The following is a 22,916-nucleotide window of genomic DNA, read 5'->3' as shown; positions in this document are numbered from 1 at the left end:
GAATGAATCAGCACGTTTCACGACACACTACAATATTCGGGACCCGCTCTAAACATAAATATTCGATTACAAATAAAAAAAATACTATAAAAAATTTAAGAATAATTCGCAGACCGGATACAAACAATTGATCACAAACAACACGATCGGCATTAAAAATAGACAAACTGTGATGAATACTAAACTCTCTCTGAAATTATCAACGCGCCGTCATATATGTATAATCCTTTGGGACGGCAGATCCAACAAGACCGCAAAGAGTTCAGGCGCAGGCAGACCAACGGCTTTATGCGCTTACAGAGGCGCGAGAGTTACACTTCCAACTTCTAGACTCCGGGTTGTCCTATGACTTTTAATGGAGTTTGGACCTATGAATTCGGGATATAAGGCCACAAGGTCTTATATGCTAGAATCCTTAATAACTAGATTAACGAAGCAGTCAAAAGAATCTGTCTGACACTGAATCAAAAGACTATAAAGGAAAAAAAAGATTATAAGATTATGTAATTATATTCACAAATAGTTTCAAAATTTCATACAATATCCTAATCTCTTGTTAACTTGCTCTTGTCTTAAAATCGTTATTAATTTAAGTAGTTTTATCAACGACAATATGTAATATTATTTATTACATAATAATATTATAATCTATCAGCATATATTCAATCAACAATATAATTAAATAATACTTATTATAGTTCAATTTTACTTTAAAAGTCAGAGATTAATGAATGTAATATGATTAACAAGAATAGACGGTATAAGATACATAGAGATGTACACTGCCTATCGATAAATAGTGACGTCGTTATTCAAGTCGATTATCGTTTTTTTAAACAACTATAATTAGATATACGAAATATTAATATAACACTACTTTGAACTTTGTTTTATATCAACTTATCAACATTTATTACTATTAATTATATAAAATAATTTTTATTATTTATAGTGGAATAGCTGCTTGTGTTATGATGTAATTAAAATGCCTTACATACACAACTTTCATAAAATATTCTATCTTACAATTTTGTTAAAGCACACCGAATATTGTCTGTTTTTAAAATGTATTTATTAATTTCAAGACGACGAAAGTAGGCCGCCTGAATGGTCTTCTTTGTCTATATATACTGGCACTGTGGCAATGCATTGCCAACGATAGAATCTAAGATGATATGCTTCTTGTAAATCTATCTGAGCAATCAAAGACAAATACATATTTTTATATATAAATATTCTGTACTTATGTGTGTATGTAACTTTTCTTCACGTAATTATTCACGACAAATCTATGATATTTGAGTGTGTATTTGAGTAGGTCCTTTTTTGGCTAGATATATATATTCTAGCTACCCGTACCGACTTTGCCTGGCTGAAATAAGAATTTTATTTTATTTCCGATCGCAGTGCTACCAGATCCAACTTAAACCAACAAGGTATCCAATATCTTATATATATATATATATGGCATGGGCACTTAGTGTGGCGAGAATCAACAAAATATATTTAAAAAAAAAAAACGTATATACAGTCGTAGGCACCCGTTCGAAACATATCATTATAAATATTGCTGTTTGACGGTAGACAATCTTGTAACACCCACTCGTTATTTATAGAGACGGGCTTGCACAAAACCTTTCAGCCACAAAGGCATATTAGCAATGTTTAAAAAATATTTAATAAGATTGTTATAGTCAGTGACATCTACGTACGTACGTAAATAGCCGAATATTCATATTGCATTCGAAAAATGTATTTTTGTTTAATTATGAATCTTTGTTTCTGATACGATGTTAGGTTTCATTAATATTAACTTGGTCAACACGTTCCTTTTATGACAAAACATATTTTAAAAACGGGCTATAAATGTTTTATAGTGTGTTAAAGCATCAACAAAAAATCACTTTCGAGTCTGGTTCGACTGATTACGCTGGTAGGTACCCAAGAGGATTGATATAAATGGCCTGTACCCTTTTCACGTAAAATAGAACGTATCAAATTAAAAAAGTATGTACATAAAAAAAAAATCTAGTGATATTCGTTATTTGCATTTTGTGAATTATTTATGTAAGCAATGGCCCGCGGGCTCTACAAAAAAGAAATAAAAATAGTTTTAATGTTTTTATTCCTAAAACAAAAACCAACAATATTGCTTGAGTTGTATAATTAGTGCTTTAATAATAATATTTGATTTTAGTAATGTTACGTCGGTATAATAAGGTTTCAATATTACGTACCTGCCTAGAGGTTAAAGTACTTAAGGGGAAAAGAGACTTGCTTTGCCTAGGGACCTTTACCCGAAAATTTAGCCATGAATGCTTATAAAATTATGCTTGGTATATAATAGAATATTAGTAAAAATTAGTATGTTATTTCGTGTGAAGTGGCGAGATAGCCCAATAGTTAGGACACGTGAATCTTAACTGACGATTGGGGTTTCAAACTCAAGCCATTGTCCTGTGCTAATTTGTGTTTTTAATTCTAGTCATCGAAACTGAGCATTGAGAGAAAACATCGTGACCTGCACGTGTCGGATGAAAATCTGCCACCCCGGTATTTAGTAACTCGGAGTAGCGTGGTAGAATAACTTGCAAATATTTTCGAAAGGAAAATGGACCTGCACTTGTACTTTTATCTTGTATAAAGAACCAACAAATATGCGTCCGTTTGTTTGTAGTTCCATATCAACATCAGTCAGCATCACCTTTGAATGTCAAGTCGCTACTCCTAACAGACGCTGTGATATTGTCGGGTGATATTTTTAGCGAGCCTCAGGGCATTGAGAAGTGACGGCAGCGCGGGTCAACACTCGACAACACTGACTCCATATATCAATAAAGGCATGAAAAAGTTGAGTATCGCTCCGGGGCCTCGTGTCTTTGTACCATTTACCGCAACTTGTACGAAGGAAATGTTATATAACGAATGCCGTCAGATCATAGTAAATAGCATTTTGTGTTCGTTATGTCCCACAAAGAATAAACGATTCAAAAGATTTTATTTAATTATTGAAATGTACACAATTATTTATAGATAATTTGTAATACAAACTCCTAGCCGTTTCTCGAAGCTGGCTTTTATTCGCAGTCAAACAATTTAACCGGCTGTGTATCGAAAGCCAATTTGTTAAGTTAAACAAGAAAATTTTGAGTACAGAAAACTACGGCTTTGCTATGGTTTAATTTATTGTTATTTGATGCATTAAATGCTAATACTATTTTAACCACTACGACATTTGTTGTATATTTTCAGGTTGTATATATATACAAATAAAATAAATCATAATTTATTAGTTATTTGAATTAGGATTAAAAGATAATTATATTGCTTTTACCTATTCGAATTATTTAAAAAGATTAGTTAGTTTTTCGTAATTTTACTAAATAAGAAAAAAATACTAAAAAGTCTAGTATAGTAAAAATACATGTGTCCTTGCACTTATACTTTGTTTTTCTTCTAAATTTTTAGCCAAAGGTAGGCAAGTTGTGGTTGTATTATAAAAAAATATTTTTTTTTTTATTAACGGCCATAATTCATCTAGCATCTAAGAAGATCGTGAATACTAAAATATTTGCTTTGTTTAAATAATAAATATATACGACTACAGTACAACGCTGCTGTCTAATAAAGATAAAAATCTAAAGCAGGATTACGCTATTATATTTTTCTTAGCTTTTACTACTAATTAATTGCAAGTACTTTATACAATCTTAGCCCAGTTAAGTAGCTGCTTCAAGAGAAGTTACCAACAGTTGGTAACAACTTGTAATTAAATCAAGGAAACACACTTCATTGTCTTAGGGATCTGTTATTTACTTTGTTAACTAACGTTTCAAATAAGGAGAAAGACAAGTTGTAAAAAAATATTTCGTAATTATTTTTGTGAGAGTATGGTAATAAGTAATGTTTTTAATTTAATTTCAATTCAAAATGACTGTTCCTTCAGGAAATACGACTATTAAGTACTCTATATACAATCGATATATCGATGATCGTGACGAATGGAACGTCAAAACGACGCGGCTTTCTGAGGGACTGGAGTGTAAACAATTCAACAACTTCCCAACTCCGAGGTCCATTTCCTTGACAGAAAAATCCCAATAAAATTTTATTGGTCCGATCCGGAACACTTATAAGCCAGCCACTAGACCAACAAAGCAGTTATATAAAACGACCTAAACTAAATGAGTTCATAAATTCGGTTATGGATTTTATAAGTAAACTTGTAAACTACACAAAAAATGCTTTATATAGCTTAAAATTTTCGATTTAGTTTTACGAACGTTATTTTATCGGTACCAACAGAAACCGTTATCGAAACAGATTTACATGGAAGCACACGAGTTCGATACAATTCGCGATAAACGGTTGCTTGAGACGTTGTCGCCCGTTTTCAATATCCCATTGGCAGCGCTAACTATCTTGAATCTTGATCGCCCCGACGTCCGCAATGGAGACGGCGACGTGTTAACTAGCAGAGATTCAGAGCAAACTATTGCTATCTATTACGCAATAAATTTTTTATGTTAGTAAGTTAAGAATATGATAATTATATTTAAAATCTTTTCGCAATAAACGATAGCCGTGATAGTCCAGTGGATATGTCTTATGGTAATCCGATAAGCAAATACAGATTCAATCAAGATTTTTGATTCATATACTTAATTTATTAATTAGTGTTTAGTATGGTGAATAGGCATAATTCTCGAATTCAATTCATTCAAAAATCAATATAATAAAAGCATGTGTACTGAACTTAAATGAATTATCAGTAAGCTATATATCAAAACTGTGTTAAAATGTAATAACATAATGAGCGGTATGCGTTTTGTTAATGATCAGAATTTAATTCGTCATTCATTCAGTCATTTCGATAGTTTTGATTCAATGTGACTGAAACCGGGAAGCGCAGATTATACAGTATTTTAATATATTAAAATCTTGTCCGAAACGCGCTAAATCCCCTGATAAGTTTAACGTATATTGGATTAATATTATTTACAGTTAAGCATTGCGTGAAAGAAGAGATTGAGAGAAGCGTGTATCTATTTTTTGTATATATAGATTGATGTTGACTAAAATCGACGTATTGTCGAGTAGTATGTCAAATTCTAAAAAGGGTTATGGAAATAGGTGATATATTCTTAATAGATATATAGCTAATATCTTATGAATTTAAATTTGTATGTGTATAAATAAGAAATAAGTCACCGATGTTACACACACTATCCGCTCTTTGTTTGTATGAGTTTAACGCAACTATTAACATATTTATGCTAAAAGTATCTTTTATTTGAATTAAAACGGTTTCTGTGTCTGTCATTGTTTTTTCTGTCATGTATAAGAGACATGACATAATTGATTTAATGGGATTTTTTTTTTGTTCTAAAAATATTACTTTGAAGAGTTAAATAATACTCTGTGCACTTTTGGGCAGTCGCCCAAGATATATAAATTAAAAAAAAAGTAAAACCGGTATGTATGAATCTTAATCTATTCTCGCATCACTTCTAAGGGTTGTTTACAAAACAATACATTTTTAGTATATCAAGGTGGCATACATCTACGGTTATACTTTTTGTGTTAAGCTAAAATGAATGTCTAAGTGGTGTACTTGTTACTTGAAAAAATATATCGAATAGTTTGTAGATAACATTGTCATCTTGTTTTATATATTTTTAAATTTATTTTTACTAATTATAATATATGTACATACGTTTTTATAGTAAATATGTGAATTGAATACAAAGTATGAAATGTCAACTTTATCAATAAACGCATATTGTTGAATTCCGTCGATATGTCATATACGTTATAATTATAATGACTTTGGTTTATTTTTATACAGCTTGGTCATTATTTAATTTGACTGTTATATTATAGATCTTCTGTTCTGACTTACTGTTATTATTGTTTATTAAAAGGATCATTTATTCCGACGCAATGCTTACATTTTTTATAATTGTGCTTTTAGACACTAATTTGGTGAAAATTATAAGGTAATATTTTATTGGGAAGTTAAATGAAGTATAAATTTAATAGATAGTATTTGTTTCAGGCCTCGTACGGGACTGGTAGGTGCTCTGCAGAGGCTTTCGCGGCCCCTTCTGTGACTAGCCAGGCTTCGAGCTCAAGGCACGGGTGGCGGATTGTAAGACAACAATTACATTAATTCCTTATGATAGAATCTTACTATATTGTACGAAACTAAAACTTATTTTGTATGTTTTTATACATATATGGCGTATTAACCTCATTTAGTCAATAGTTTAGAGAGATATATTTCGTTTATTTACCATTTTATTAAATCTAAAAGTGTTTACAGTTTTAATATGGTTTTTTATTTATAAGTACATTGGTAAATTACCGCTATAAATACTTAAGACTAAATATAATCTCGTTAGGACTATTTATCATGTTTCAAGTAGGTTAGGAAGATCCTACAAAGTATACATCAATTAATTATAGTCAATGAGATAGCTCTACCGCATTTCTATGCAGGAGCTAATGGATTTAATGGGTTTAGAGGATTATATATCTTTTGTTTTCAGATAATAGGTATCTGAGAGTGTATTTTCTTTTGATATAACGAACGAGTTTTAAAGTAAAAACATCAAGGACTTTATTATTGCACGCTTCAATTCATGTGTTGTGTTGCAGAGGCGTGGGGCGCGGCGCGTGGCGGCGGCGCGGGCGCGGGCGGCGCCATGACGCGGCGCCCGCCACCATGACGCTGCCGCCGCCCGCGCGCCCCGCGCACTACCCCGCCGCGCATCGCGCAATGCGCTATTACCGCATCTGGATTTACGCGTGCAACGGGGCACTGCTGCTAGGGGCGCTTGCGTTTTGTGCAGCAGCGGGCCGCGCACTCGCGGACTATCGTCGCGCTCTAGTTCCTGGTCTAGGCGCTGCTCAACCCGGTTTTCTCTACGGCTACGCAGCCTTGCCTGCCCAAGCTGGTCTTTTGCAACTTTTGGGTTGCTTGGCTGCATTGCGCCTCTCAGAACGTATGCTCAACGCCTATTGGCTTGCATTGCTAGCGCTACTCGTTGGTGACGCAGCGATTGGTGTCTATTGGGCATTCCGATTCGAGCGCGTTTGTCGAGAATTACGACCACAACTACGTATACGGTTAGCAAAGGACTACGACTTAGACGGCGATTTTGCAGAGGCTTGGGACCGATTACAGAGAGAACAGCGCTGCTGCGGAGTAACCGGTCCGGCAGACTTTACAGCTTTTAATCGGACTACATTACCACCCAGTTGTTGTCGAATACCGGCCCACACACCTGCCGTGACGCCCGCCACATTAGCTGCAACCTCCGCTACGTCACCTGTGCCATTCACACCAGTTCACTGTGTGCCGCACACGGCTGCTTGTGCTGAACGGTTACTATCTTGGTTACGAAGAACTGCGGATGCGTTATTTGTTTTAGGGTATTGCGTTATAGCATTTTTAAAATTGTGCTTCCTTGGAATATTACGCTACGAAATTAAAGAGATGATACAAAAAATTAGAATATTACGAAGTGAAGGCGCAGGTGAGCTTCTAGAAGGAAGCCCAATGCATGGAGGGCCATTGTCACAGACCGTTGTAGTTAATGCTGTAAATGCTAACGGAGGAGTCCGCACTCACGGTGGGAGTCCAGAACGGGCGGGAGAAAGGGAGGCTCTTCTCGGACGAGCTTCAGAACCATGCTCACGACGTAGCTTACACGACGAGCCCCTCGGGCCAAAAACCGTTAACGGTAACAATAATTGCGAGATGCGCGAGCTGGCGCGAGGAGAGTACCGACCTCTGGCAGCTGACAGTGCAGCAACTCGAATCTGACTAAGATGTTACTTGGAGCGGTTGTTCGGGCGTCGATGGCGCTCCTTTCCGGCAGATGGCTTTGAGGTGGAGCCCCCGATGACGCGTGGAGTACCAGTGTGTGTACGCCGTTCGGGGGCTCGCGTGCGCCTCGACCACCGCCGCCACACACGCTCCGAATTCGAACTTTAAGTGCGCGATCGTCAACCGGTGCCGGCACAGCCGCTTCGTTTGCGGTGGTCATATCGCCGCCGTCTATTGATGACTAGTTCGTGTGACTATGTGTATTTTGTGTTTACAATATCATAGTTTGTACATCAGTCCTGGTTATTTATGTGAAGTAAATGACATTCCGCGTTGTTACCGTAGAAGAATTGTGATCTGCGTGAACTATACATTATTAAGTGGCAACGAGTAATTTAGATGAGATAAACCGATTCCACGAGCAAAGCTTGTGTTTAGTTCCTATGCTTGGCAGTTTATAAATTATTTGAATTTTAGTATTTACTATAATATTTTGTTTAAATTAATATCATAAAATATAGTCGAGTGCGTGGATATGTGTTCTTAGCCACAGAGGGTGGTAGTATATGTCATTTGAGAGAGGGTGCATTTGATGTATTTGTACCAAAAATAATTATTGATATATTGATTGTATTATTTTAGAATTAAGTCAGCTTTTGATTGTATACCAATAGATTTAAATGATGTACGTCGACTAAGGTTCAAATTATCTTTTATCAATTTACTTAGCGTAAGTATTGTTAGTTTCAACACCGAAGAATTATGATATATTTTTACCGAATCAAAAGTAAGACTTAAAACTCTTGGTTATATTATAGTTCCATAATAATACGAGTTCGTCATACTTCGTTTTTTGGATTTGAATTATTCATTCATAGTTTTTTTTTTTATTTGAACCCACGATTCAAACGATCAAAGAACTAAGTCTTTGAGGTCATCTTTTGTTACTGATTGTAAATAAATAGATTCAATTTATGACACGTGTAGTACGCGAGTTGTGCATGGACAGGTTGACAAAATAGTACTGATATGAGCTTAAACGACGTAGTGCCTAATTATAAAAGCTTATAAATAAACAGATAAAAGTTGAATAACCATTTTTTTTTAACATCAACTTTCTGTTATCCATAATATTTGTAAAAAACGTTCTAAAATTTCGAGTGTGTATTAAATATTTCTCTTGGTTATCAGGTCATGGGAGCATTTACGTATTAAATGGCTGTGTAAATAAAATAGGTGTAACCTAATCCTCCTTATTAATAAATAATAATATCTTGATCAAATTTTTGTCATCAATTGGGTTGTTTCCGCTTTTTTTATTAACCCAAAACATATTAATAATAATATTAACTTATGAAATTGTTTATATCAGTCGGTCAAATAAAATCGACTTATTATCCATTCCTTACATAGCCAATGAATCACCAATATTGGAAACTAGCATGCTATGTCTGATGTGCGAGAAGTTACTGTTACAGAACAGTACTGACTGTTGCTGTTTCGCGGTAAAATATGTATTGGGATGGCAGCTACCCAGATCAGCTTACTCCAAGTGATCTTTTTATTTAATATTTGAAATGAACTTTGAAATAATAGTCTGTTTCAAATAATTACGCATGATATTATATGATTCATTCTGTTTATTTCTTTTGTTAAATAAATAGAATTTTGCCTTACCACCAACTAATGATTACATTAAACGGACTTTGACACTCAATCAAAGACCGTTTGAGAGAAATAAAATTGTAACTTTTATATTTATATTATAAAATAACATTTATATTTATATTTAAATAGTTCGTATTTCATATATATATAATATATATATATCACTGTATAGGCGTTCAGATATATCTAAAGTTTCAAAGTTTAATTAATTAGGACTAAAATTTTATTATTAATTGTTAATTAATTATTAGTTGTAAAATGCGATAGAAATTTCAGAATGATTAGTAGTTATCTTAGTTGAGCCGCTATTCGATCGTTCGTTCTAAAATATTTAATGGACGAATGAAAATATATATAACATTTATGAATTTTTAAATTGTTAATTAATTTAGTAGTTTTTGCTACACATATTTAATCGTATTGGAAACAACCCAATTATGGAATTATACACACAACATGGAAAGCGGACAAAAATATTGACAGATATCGCGGGTTTTAAATGAGTATTTATTAAAAATGAGACGTTTAGTGTTGTTTTAATTTATAGTAATTGTATTTGCTACGCAGTGCCGTGATTTAGAAGTGGTAATATTAATAGCTATACACCGATACTCGGATAGAAAGAACTAGCGTGGCTGTAAGCACGTATAAACCTAAAATTTAGAATTTTTAAAAGAAAAAGAACCAAAAATAAACACTATGTAGATAAGTATAACATTGCAGACCTACTCGTAGCCCATGCATGTCTAGTTCTTTCGCCTGACAACGCCGTGCGGTCGAACGACGGCTCGGCGTATCCATTCGCAAAACCTACACATACATTTGTAATAATATGATGTAACTTTTTAGAAAATATTGTAACGACTATTAAAATTAATTACGTTCGCTTAGAGTAGGTATATTTTGTGAATTTATGCAGAAAAATAGTTTTTTAATATTGTTGTCACTGAATGTACCAATCTTATTAATATTTGTACCTATATTCGGAAAGTTGGATAATTTGTAGCTAGGATCAAATCTAAATCCTGCATCTCTTCCAAATGGTTAAATAACATGTGCCTTGGCTTATGAAATCGTATAACTGATTTTGTGTTATTAGAAAAGATTCGATCATCAATTTAAAGTAACATTGTTGATTGGAGCTGGGAACCTCATCATTGATGTCGATGACTTCAACAATAACCTTCCTGTCACATATTTTATTTTTAAGGCAGAGATTTTTTTTACAACTTGACAAAAAAAAATATTTATGTAAATTTAAAAAAACATTTAAAAATTTTTTCGACCTTAATCGATATTAATTTTTGAATATTCATTTAATGAATAAATATGATAGCTTTTTGTTATTTAATGACATTATTTTTATTTTATAAAAGTTTTTTATGAATGTTATATAACTTAAATTTAAAAAAAAAAACATAATGTGTGTTTCTTCAGTCACTTATTAAGGGTAGTCTTGTTACAACTTTCCGAAGGTATGCACTAGGCGACTGAGAGCTAATATTATCATAATAAATGCATTAAATAAAATCTTTGTTAAAATGTTGTATTATTTATTTATTTGATATCCTCAAATATATTTTATAACGATCACTGTCATAAGGCGAAGTAAACTGAAATGCCACTACTGGGCAAAGATCTCCAACCCTTTGAAGAAGTCAAGGCTTGCTACCATGCTGCTAGATAAACATGCGTCTTTTTAGACGAATGCAAATCACCAAACGATGTTATCCTACAAATTTGAGGGCAATTAATTATACACATACATTCAGTACATGAAAACTTAGTAGTGCTTGGGCGAGTATCTAACTGCAATCTTTGGTTAAATGATACATAGATAGATACTAGGAGAGGGTGACGTACATCTACCCTTTCTTGGGACCAGAGTAACGAAAAATTGAGAGATGTCGTGGGATACCCGGATTGAATTAGGTTTTTTTCGCCGTATATTACGTATTAAGTAAAAGAGAATAAAATAATTCAACAAAGTTTGAGAATAGTTTACAAGAAACAAATTTTTGTTATTAAAAATTCCGTATGACTTAAAAAAACAACAAAAAAAGTAAGTTTAAGTAATGTTATAATAAGCCGTAAATAATAGAAAGAGAGACAAGGAAAGCTGCTAATGCTTTTTCCTTACGTGATGATTTCTGTCCTACTCTATTGTAAGCCGCGTAAAAGTATATATATATATGCGTAGTATAAATGCGATAGTCAGTTTGTTTGTTTGTTATGGTTTTTAACTACTGAAACGATCAACACGAAATTTTACATACACATTGTCAGGGGACAGAAAACATAGGGTTAACTAACATCTCAATCTAACATGCGTTACGAAACCGCGGGCGGAAACTGGGGTATCGTTTTAAATCAACAAATATACGAAAAACGTATATTTTACAACCATAGCGCAATAAAATCTATTACGACGATATATTTTTGTACGTCATGGGGAATCGGTTTAGTGCGGTTGTTCCGTTGTTTCGGAGCTTTGATTAGAAGCTTCAAGTTCTCTTAACAGCAGTAAAACTAGAATTTCTTGGACAACATATTTATTTGTTTGACTAAACTTTAACGGCTTGCATTTTATAATTCATAAAACACTTCTATCCATATAATATGTAATAATTTCATTGTATAACTACATACATAAGTCATTAATTCTTGGAAAAGAGTAACTATTACAATAGTTTTCCAGAAATAAATATCATTATCCGACGAATAAACAAATAATTCAACTGGTGAGAATGATAATTCTCTAAAAAAATATTAAAATGGACTCCTAAAATTGGGAAATAATTAATCTTAACGGTAATTACTATTGTAAGTGATGAAATTAATAAACACTGAAGCGTTCGAATAGAAGTACTGAGTGGGCGATTTTAATACGATTATTATATTTATATACATAAGTTCGTATACGAATTGGTAGGCCGGTCATTCTGCATAATTAGTAATACATATTTGTATTTATAAGTCACCATAGTGAGCCATATTCAATATATTTTACATAATTAATTTTAATGTATATTCCTTTAAGCACTCACAATTCCGAAAACTTTAACCTTACTATTGTAAATGCATGATTTAGATGCGCTTGTGATCCCTTATATTAAATATATTAAGATTTTGGTCTTTATGGTATTTATTATAAAAATAATGTACGTGCAGATAATTTTATTTTGAGTCTTGTGGTATTAGAAATCGCGCCGTTGCTAGTTGCTGATTACAGATTTTTTTAAATAATTTAATTTTAGATTACAATGGTTTTTTTTTTTGTCTAATATTCAAACATTTTTATAGCCAAGTTCATCTTGGATCCTTGTATAATATAATATTAGTGATATTAATTTTTGATCGTAGAACGTAACGGATACAACTCGTAGTCATTTATAAACATTATAGTACAGGGACCACCAAATTAATGGTCAAACATTTGATGAATAGTCAACACCAATATTAACCTTTCATTGTACCATAAATGCGCCGTCAATGGCTATATTATAATACTGTTTCTAATAAGTAGGCGGCTGGGCAAATGAGTCAATTGTTGGTAGGTGGTCACCTACGCTCAAAGACATTGGCGCTGAAAGATATATTATCATTCCTTACATCACGCCAAAGCGCTACCAACCTTGGGATCTAAGATGTTATGTCCGCAGTTACACTAGCTCACTGGCTCACAGGAGAACATAACAAAACAAAGTATATGATGATACCAAGACGGGCTAGCATAAAGCTCTACTACCAATTAAATGTTTTGCTAGTTGACCAGTATTATATTACACTAGCTCACTGACACTTCAAAGCGAACTAGAAAATGTAAAAAAGGGAGAATTATGTTGTATTTGTAGTTGTTATTTAGTGTAAACAAACAACTTACAATTAAGTATTTTTTTAAATCGAAAATCAAGGCATAATTTTCGTTCAATTACCACGAAGTTTTTCTAGTATGAAATTTGAATCTAGAGTTTAATTCGTGCGCGATAAACCCCGCGAGGAAATGCAAGCATGAAATGAAATTCTGAAACATATGGATCCGACAATTCTCAGTGGAACAGGGATAAGGGCGGTGGATTAATTCGGATTTCATCTACATGTCAGTGGATTGTTTCACGTCGTTAGTGAGTACTGGTATCGTATATACTATTATTACTTTAAACGAGTTTCTATTTAACTTGCAATGATTGTTAGTTCAACAGTAAAGACGATAAAGTAAAATTAATATAAATAAAAGCTTGCTTTTAGAAATATTTTTTTAATAATTTATAGTTAATTTATTCAAAACCTTAAATACAGATTGTTTTAGTGGCTTAGGGGCTAGGGTCGCAAATGTGAACTGCTGAACTAGGTCAGAATAAAAGTTATTGATATTTTCATTCAAGGAATCCTTATTAGCAGCTGGGCCAAGTAATTATGCGCATACTTATAATTCCTGCTGCGTAGAGTGTTAGAGATTGGCTTAAATATCCGAAACACAGCCAGGTCAATAATCATAAATAAAGAATTTTTATTTGTTTTAATAATATGAGGAATATAATAAAAATACAACTTTCTCATATATATCGTACACGCACCTTCTTACATGTTACATGTTACCTGCTTAACATGTTAATGTTGCACACGCATGCATAAACATTTTTTTCGGTAGAGGTATTCTGTAAAAAGAAACTCACTGCGGAACACGAGCGTGAAATGTCAGAATGTGATATGAGAATTATAAAATGTATAGACACAACACAGTAAATCGAAGGTCAACATTATTAACGAGTGAGATACGAAGTGTAATCTCACTTACCTTTCAAACGGGAACTCAATAATACGAAGTATTTCTATTTGGCGGTAATAAGTATGGTGAGTGGGAAGTACCTACCCAGAATGGCTTGCACGAAGGCCCATGTGAATTAATATTATAAAACAAATACAACATAAAAAATTAAACAATTAAATGATCTTAATTTTTTTTATTATGTATAGCGGACGTGTGATTTTAATTATAAAACTGATTTAAACTATACTTCTTTAGGAGAAACAATTAAATAATACTTCGAATAAGAATTCAATTTACTTAACTCATTCCCAGGCATAGCATTTAAAACTTAGTACTATACAAATGCAAAATATTTAATTATTATCAAACTGCGTTTCATTAAACGAACTTAGTTTATAAACTATGTCGTATAGATGAGATATATAAGTATTAAATACAAATATAAATTTCAACAATTACAAAATTAATATGATGTTTACATATTTAATACGAGTATAAATATTGCTTTTGATATTGATCGTAGATTAATCTTTGGTTAACTTACCTGAACTTGATCTTCAGTTACTCTGTACGTCCTGTCTACATTAGCTCCTCCAATGATAAGTACATCTCCAGCACTATCATCCCTTATCAGATTCTCGTCGCTCTCGCTGCCTTTGTCACGACAAGTGGTATGAAACTGTCTTGAAGTATTTGTCATACATTTTCCCGTGCTCTTTGAGACGCCGATATTAAGAGCGTTCTCTAAATTGTCTGCATTCCTCAGTTTTTGAAATTGGAAGGCAATATCGGCGCCGACTTTTGCGTTGTTCTTTATGAGCGCGACGTCTGAACGTCGTTAAGGAAAGAAATTGTGGCAATTACTTTTACTGGGATCATTTTAGGACCATTACGTTGTTACACGTTTAATTTACTGCTAAAATTAGCTTCAATGAACGGGTCAAGTTTGTAATTAAATACTTTAATGGTCTCAGCAATTGGTTGGCATTAAGTCGTAATCTACTTCTTGTTACTTCAGCTCACCTATATTTACAAAATGGTACCGAAATCTGTTAATGCTGCTTGACGTGCAATACATTTATTTACACTACTGACGTAAGTAAGCTTCTTTACTTCCCCTTTAAATAGATGACCCGATTTGAAGGTCTGGTGTATCGTTTGAATCACAATGACATGATCCCGAATGACAGAGCACCATAAATAAATTAATTAATTATTTCAGGGCTGTCGACTGCAAGATATAATCATAAACTGAAACCTGAACATATATTGAATAACTGAAATATATTTCAAATATTGTTTTTTTTTGTCCAATACGAACTTCAATACGATTATTTCCTACCTAATGTCAAAAAATTTAATGATGAATATTCAGAAACCCTTAAACAGCTATCTTTTACTCACAAAAAGAAGCCAACAAATCGATTTCCATATTTATGCAAACTTTCATCGCCCTCTTAGGTGATGAATTTCGAAAAATTCACACTTAGGGCTCACCTACTTTTTACATGGAGTTTAGGCTGGGCGTTGATTGCCTGTCAGTCGTTCTAAAATTTTATTAAGTAGAGCTTAAGTATAAAAATCGATCAAATTATTCATTTGAGTTATTATACCATCAACACGACAATAAAGGATTTTAAGTTACAACATGAACACTCACAGTTTTACTCATCAAACAGGAACGTAGTAACGCTTTATATTAATAAATGGTACATGGGTGGTCCCAAGCTGGGCTTGGTCTACTTACAATCAGGTAAAATATCATGTATGTAGATTGATGTATTTCTAAAAAAATAAATTAATCTTATTGATTTTTTTTATATATATCGGTAGAAGCTTTAAACAATTTAACTTTTCCCATTTCATTTTCCCCTGTATCGAATGATGTTTATCAGAAAAGGATACTAGCGTCGAGCGAGACGCCGCCCGTAGCAGCAGACACTGCGGCCAGAAGGAATGGGGTCACTTCCTTACCCCGAATTCCTTGATTATTTGCTTCAAGCAGCGCATTCTTTATTACAGTCTCGATAACATTCCCTGCATAGAGACAAAAGTATGTCATTATTGAATTAATCTTGACATGATTCAGCTTAATGAGTGATTAATTTATTTAATTAATTTTGCAAAAACTTTATTCAAAGAAGTGTTTCTTTGAATAAAGTTTTTGCAAAATATAGTACCTATTTACTTTAAATGTCAGCGATTTATATTTTATACTCTAATAAATCTTAAAACTACCTTAGAATAATATATACCTAATTCATATTAAAGAAAACTAAATTATCCTACATCAATAAAGTAAAGGCGACTGACTGACTGATTGACATGTCGTTTATTTGTGGTATAATGCATTGCGCACGCGATGTAGGAAATCATCATAAAAAGACCTGCATGATGATTGAATCAGGTGAAATTCTGTCACATTCCACCAATTTTCATTTCAGTAAAGGTTGGTGGAATATATTCCAAAACATTTCCTCTATCGGAAATTTAAGATATTTAGTACTGTGTAATAAAATAAATAAATATACTTGTAGCTTAACTTAAGGCAATTAATGTACTTTATTTTACAAAGCAAAAGCCAGAACCTATTAAGAGAATTTCAAAAGAATATGAGGTCGTGAGTATTATCGTATATAACGTGAACTCGATAAGGTGCCCCACTTCTATTTTCCTATCTTAATCCATTTATTGCGTCTTAATAATAAGCTTGGCAGATAGTTTATTTCAAAGGCAGTTACTTCTAAATGTCATCGCGTTTTACCCTCACCTTTCAGCACAAGGCTTTATATAAAGGTTACGATACTCGTAGAAACGGTATTGGCCTATGTAGTCGGCAAAAAACGTATAAAATGTATGCAAATGGCGTCCTGGTTCGCTCAGGTGCCATTATATGCAAATTTTAACAACTTTTCTATTTTATTTACATATTTCGGCTTAGCTTTATATATATAAGTGCACCCATCTATTCAAATATTTATTTTGACTCGTGAATTCTGATATCGTCAATTTTGACTTTAAAACTTTAAATTTCAAGTTTAAGTCGTGATAGTCAGAAAAAGAAATAAAAAATGAATAAAATAAAATAAAATAGGCGAATATTGACCGAAGGACACGGATACAAATCCTAACACTGCCTGTCTTCTCATATCCGTATAATTTGTCTCGTGCTCGGCAGTGAAGGGTAAATGATAAATTTGTCAGCTATATTTCACCATATGTCCACATTCATTCAGTAAAGGTCACATGAACAGCGTGGTGAAACACACATTGAAAGAAGACTTCTAACCTACATAAGACATTTAGTGGCTGTGAGTTTATTAAAATTTTCCAAGATATTTACCATCCATAGCATATTCTTCAGGAACTGGAACAGCGATAACTATACCAGAAGACAATTGCAACCGATACGCCGATTGCAAAATTCGTGCCGCTTGTGATGCGTCAGACACTCGGTGTGGTGCATGGTAACCAGATCGAGTCGTGTAAAATGCTGGGAATTCAGTCGATTCACCAAAAGAACAGACCGTCACACCTTGTGTTTCCTTGAGAAATAAACATAATATTAATGGAAGCGGTCAGCCATTAAGAAGTACATTTGTTTTATAAGGTCTTAATGGAATGTTAGTCATACATTACACGAACAAACAATAGGGAGTCTTCATTTAAAACTGATCAATAAAACCTTGCTAAGTAGAAAAAAGTAATATGCAAGTATGCAAGATGAAATTCATTCTGTAATCTGAATGCATCGCGTTGCGAAACATTATATTACGTTCCATGAAAAGATACATTGAAATTCTATGCCAGTGAGACTTTGCATCTCAAAATTTTCAAGTATCCTATTTCAGTTTATATAAAAAAAATATCTTCAGATTTTACAGGTTTTTATATAATAAATACCATTGTTAATTACTACTTTACCAGTATTATAAATATGTAAGTATTAGGTTTTTAATATGATTATTTTTTCATCTGTATTCACGAAAAGCGTACTAATACGGTTAATATGGAATATTCATTTAGGCAAAATATGTTATGGGTAATAATAGTATTTAACTAACATAAATTTGTATTTTAAATGTTGAAAAAGAGTAACTACTGAGTTTCTTGCCGGTTCCACTCGGTGCAATCTACATTCGGAACCGGTGGTAGCTTAACTTAATATAGTTCTGCAATATGACGATTCAGAAGTACTTGAAAGCCTACTGGAATAAAGTATATTTAGATTTTTTGATAACCTTTATGTTTGTATACACGGTTTACAGTAGTGTACAGGCAAAATTAATATATATGTTACAAGAACATGAAATTCATATCAGGCTCTATATTATATATTATTACACTATAGTATTATTTCTTACCAAGTATTCCAGGGTTCGTCCTATATCTAGGATAGATTTGACGCCGCTGCAAACGACCATCGTCTTGCTACGTCCCAGCTCCGTGAGGTCAGCTGACACATCCATCGTGTCCTCGCCTTCGCGATGAACTCCACCTTTCATAAATCATGCTCACGTCACTGCGGGCACTTCACATAAGAGAATCTTTGAAATGGAACAAAGAGAAGTATTTTTCATATTTCACACTCGTAAATTTTATTTATGAGATACCAGTTGCGTGTATATGAGACACCCGCGGATTCATTCGCGTTGTAGGAGTTAGTCGTTAGGTGTTAGGCATAAATAAGTTTCTTCTTGACGTTCAAGCTTTCTTCTTAACAAATTTCATCTAATTCTGTGGTTTAGTTGTGAAAGAGCAACAGATATATAATGAGCGATGTACGTTGGATATATCTATCTTATAAGACATTATCTCTCTTAATTATAATTAATATTATGTATATTATTACCGTTAGTAGTGAAATTGCGTTTTTTTATATTATACCTTGGAACTTATTACGCTAACTCTATTGGATGGATTTTATCTTAAATATAAAATAGAAAATTTTAGGTCAAGTGAACAGTCTCAGTGGCGAATCAAACAGTGTTTTATATAAGAAACTACTTATATTCTGGAATAAGAATATTACTGAATACTAATGGTAGAAATAAAACAACATAATATAGTTAAATTTAAATAGATGGAAGTAAGATTATTTTTCCTTGACAAAGATAATTATATAAATTAGTATCATAATGAATCAATTTTACATACATTTTCAATGATTAAATTAAATATAATAAATTTTGCGGTCACAGGCAAGACTCTTATTTGTCCAACGGAGTACTTGTTATTATAATCCTGTAATAACAAGGAAAGATTTATGAATTTCAAAGCACGTAATTAGATGAACATTAATTCACTACAAAAAGATTTCCATTTTAAGCGAGCTGATGCATATCTATGAATATGAAATATTATTAGACCTACTTGTATAGAAGTAGCTGTCTTGAATAATTTTATTATAAGCCCTGTCAATGAATAATTTAATAAGATGCTATAATATGCGTTTATGATAAAGTTAAGTTTCTCGATGAAAAAAATCCGTAGATATTGTAAATTCTCTATAAGGAAACTCTAAACTATTTTTTTTTGCACCGGATACCATGGAAAATGTTATGTTGCTCGCATCTACTCAATTCGGGTAATTGCAATACGGTTGTAAATATATTGATGAATGGTTTATCCCCAATTCTGTCAGAATAAGTTAGAGGTGGTAGGGCTTTGTGCAAGACCGCCTGGGTAGGTACCACTCACTCATCAGATATTCTACCGTCAAACAGCAGTACTTAGTATTGTTGTGTTCCGGTTTGAAAGGTTAGTTGGTTGAAGCCAGTGTGACTACAGTTACAAGGGCCATAACATTTTAGTTCTCAAGATTGGTGGCGCATTGATGATGTTAGGAATGATTAATAATTCTTACATTGCCATTGTCTATGGGCGGTGGTGACCACTTACCATCAGGTGGCCCATTTGCTCGTCCGCCTATCTATATCATAACAAAAACCCTTAACAAACGGAACTCAATGTGAGAACTTACTTAATTCCTGTGCTGTGTGTATCTATTAACATTCTTGCCCAAGAAAACATTTTGAAGAAATCTTCATGTTTTGGAAGAAATATCTTTATATGCGTTCACCAAACCGCATTTCACATTTAAAAATGAGACTTTTTAACAGAAGTGATCTTTCTTATTAGTGTGATATTTAGGGGCGTTTTAGCGTTAGTACTATTGGCTAATGCTAAACGTATTTGAATATAAATTTCTTGCTCATCCTCAATGAAATAATTGCAAGAAAGCGCAAGCGTATTAATATCTGGATCATGTTTATTTTCAATAAGTTTAAACAGTTTTATCCAAAGCAAAATTAAATTTTACAACTTATTTAATATTTTAATAAGATAAATATGTATGTTGTTATATTTAATATAAATAATGTATAAATTCAATTGAATTATTATTTCAATCGCACTAAATTCTAAATAGTGTTCCAACGATCTGAAATGCGAATTTCGTTTCAAATATTCCAAATGTTGCTTCCACTGGAAATCATTTAACGGAACGATTTAAGATTTGTGCGGTACAAATTTTGATGTTTGCAGCGAGAGAGAGTCGTGGCCTGAAATCATCAATTTCTAGTGGAATTTGTTATTAAATACATCACCAATTTACCGCGCGATCGCTTTAATTGAATGTGATACTTGCAACCTAATTGGTGTGATAATTCAGTCATGCGACTACATAAGTATACTGTGGTAAAACTGTCATCTGTTCACATTTTTATTCTTCCATAGAAAAAAATATGTTTTTTTATATTTTTATTAACCATTTTATTGTGCGCTTTTCGTTAATTTCAACTCAGGCCAATCTAAGTTTACAAACAAATTTATTACATTACGTACGTATTATAACACGCGATATCAAAGCCGAATATTCTGTTACAAATTACGATATGTCTAATATGTTAGAAATATCTCTTAACTATTTATATTAAGACATTAATTATAAAAAAATATATATTTATTTCATTCAATTTCTGTGTTTTAAAAATTACAGAGAATTTAAACAGTGTATTGAAACATTATAAAATTGAAACAAGACGTTGAAATTATATTATGGCGCATAAGTGAGTGCGTACGCCGTGTTTGTTACCTCACTCTGGTAATCTGATGGAACAGTAAATAATCCGAAAAAGGGCAAAATCTACGGAGTTACGTGTTTTCCCCAGCACTGGAGAGTAAACTCTATCAAATACCGGGCTACTAATGAGGACTTATTAACAGTTAATCTAATAACTTTTATAAGCTGACTGGACTTGAACCCAGAACCTCAAGAATTGCAACATTATAAAAAGACATTAAGAACAAAGAAGCAGTTACAGTACTAAACTAACATTAACATGAGATCTCTCCAAAAACAGATAATTCTTGTACATCATCCATCATTCGACTGTTCGATCATTTATTTTTCTAAATTTAGACGTTTAACTAGTTAAAGAAATGATATGTCTTTCAATATATATTTCTTTAGAAGGATTTTAATACACAATATTTTGGCACTCGTTCCATCACATACTTCTATAATAAATGACCGATTTTCCCTTAAACGAAAACAACGTTATAAAGCTTTGTTGACATTCAACTCAGTTATATCATAGTAGATGTGGCTTGCGGTTTCATCCGCGTTGAACGTAGCGTGAAATTATATAGCCTTTATCAATAAACGGCAATTTGGGCGTAAATAAAAAAATATCATATGGTTTCTATATTAGGCCTCTTAATCAAAAAAATTCTCCAACTTTATAATATAAAGATGGACATATTGAACGTTATCTATTTTTTACTACCAACATCATTTCCTTAAATTATTCACTCCTAGGCTAAGACTTCCACTCATCATGAGGAGAAGGTTTGCAGCCTATTTGAATATACATATGGTAAAATGTCATCCCGCTTGTAAACTAAACACATGTAGGAATCCTCACGATGTCTTCACCCACGAGTGGTCAGGGGTTTGAATTCTCAATCTTCGATTAATATTCACTCGTTCTAGTGACATCTTGGTTGTGAATAAATTTAATTTAATATAATAATAAAAAAGAAAAGGCAAATGCAAGGTTTTTTTGGATATTATTTTCTAATGTTCTTCACTTACCTATACCGCCAGTAACAAATATGGGTATGTCCGCTAATTCAGCTGCGATTATTGTTCCAGCGACCGTAGTGGCACCATCTTGTCGAGATGCCATCACGGGTGCCAGGTCTCGTCTAGATGCTTTGATAACACCCTTTGCTTTGGCTAGGTATTGAAGCTGTTCTTGTGTTAAGCCTATCGTCAGTTGACCCTGGAGAATTGCAATAGTGGCGGGTGTTGCTCCCTAAAATAATATATATGACATTTTAAGTTGTGTTTATTTATACTAAAAGAGATTGCTTTAATGATAATGGTGGTTGGGTTTTATGCACGGCGGTCTTTTACCAATTATTCTACCGCCAATAAGCAATACTTGGAAATGTTGTATTTCGGTGGTTGTCAGAGAACCAGTGTAATTGCAATCACACAGGACGTAATATTAGAAGTAGAATTTTACACTAGATTAACAATCTCAGATGTAGATGGTATGGCATTGACGATGTTAGGAGTATTTTATACTTTTTTAAGGTTTCATTATAAACTTGATTAGATTTTTTGATGATTAT

The 22,916-nt window shown here is 32.9% G+C and overlaps 2 protein-coding genes and 1 long non-coding RNA gene across 3 annotated transcripts in view; 2 read left to right on the top strand and 1 right to left on the bottom strand.

The window, feature by feature from the left end:
• The window catches only part of LOC125070838, an 83,747-nt gene extending 77,603 nt beyond the window's left edge, over window positions 1-6,144 (top strand). The window contains exon 4 of the long non-coding RNA XR_007119892.1: window positions 6,059-6,144. This is a non-coding gene — a long non-coding RNA (uncharacterized LOC125070838). The remainder of the gene's footprint in view (window positions 1-6,058) is intronic.
• LOC125070771 (pseudouridine-metabolizing bifunctional protein C1861.05) overlaps window positions 1-22,916 on the bottom strand; it is a 155,241-nt gene that overhangs the window by 102,167 nt on the left and 30,158 nt on the right. The window contains exons 3-7 of the mRNA XM_047680732.1: window positions 22,372-22,594; window positions 18,638-18,771; window positions 17,617-17,818; window positions 16,179-16,310; window positions 14,818-15,101 (exon numbers count right to left, since the gene is read on the bottom strand). Coding sequence (XP_047536688.1) covers window positions 14,818-15,101; window positions 16,179-16,310; window positions 17,617-17,818; window positions 18,638-18,771; window positions 22,372-22,594 — 975 coding nt within the window. The remainder of the gene's footprint in view (window positions 1-14,817; window positions 15,102-16,178; window positions 16,311-17,616; window positions 17,819-18,637; window positions 18,772-22,371; window positions 22,595-22,916) is intronic.
• LOC125070779 (CD82 antigen-like) lies at window positions 6,685-9,564 on the top strand. Its single transcript, XM_047680745.1, has one exon. The coding sequence runs from the start codon at window positions 6,728-6,730 to the stop codon at window positions 7,829-7,831; it is 1,104 nt and encodes a 367-aa protein (XP_047536701.1). The 5' UTR covers window positions 6,685-6,727; the 3' UTR covers window positions 7,832-9,564.

This window comes from Vanessa atalanta, chromosome 2 (assembly GCF_905147765.1).
Source record: "Vanessa atalanta chromosome 2, ilVanAtal1.2, whole genome shotgun sequence".
Classification (NCBI taxonomy): Eukaryota; Metazoa; Arthropoda; class Insecta; order Lepidoptera; family Nymphalidae; genus Vanessa; species Vanessa atalanta.
The sequence above is the reverse complement of the archived record's forward strand: the minus strand, read 5'-3'. Positions and strand labels throughout refer to the sequence as shown.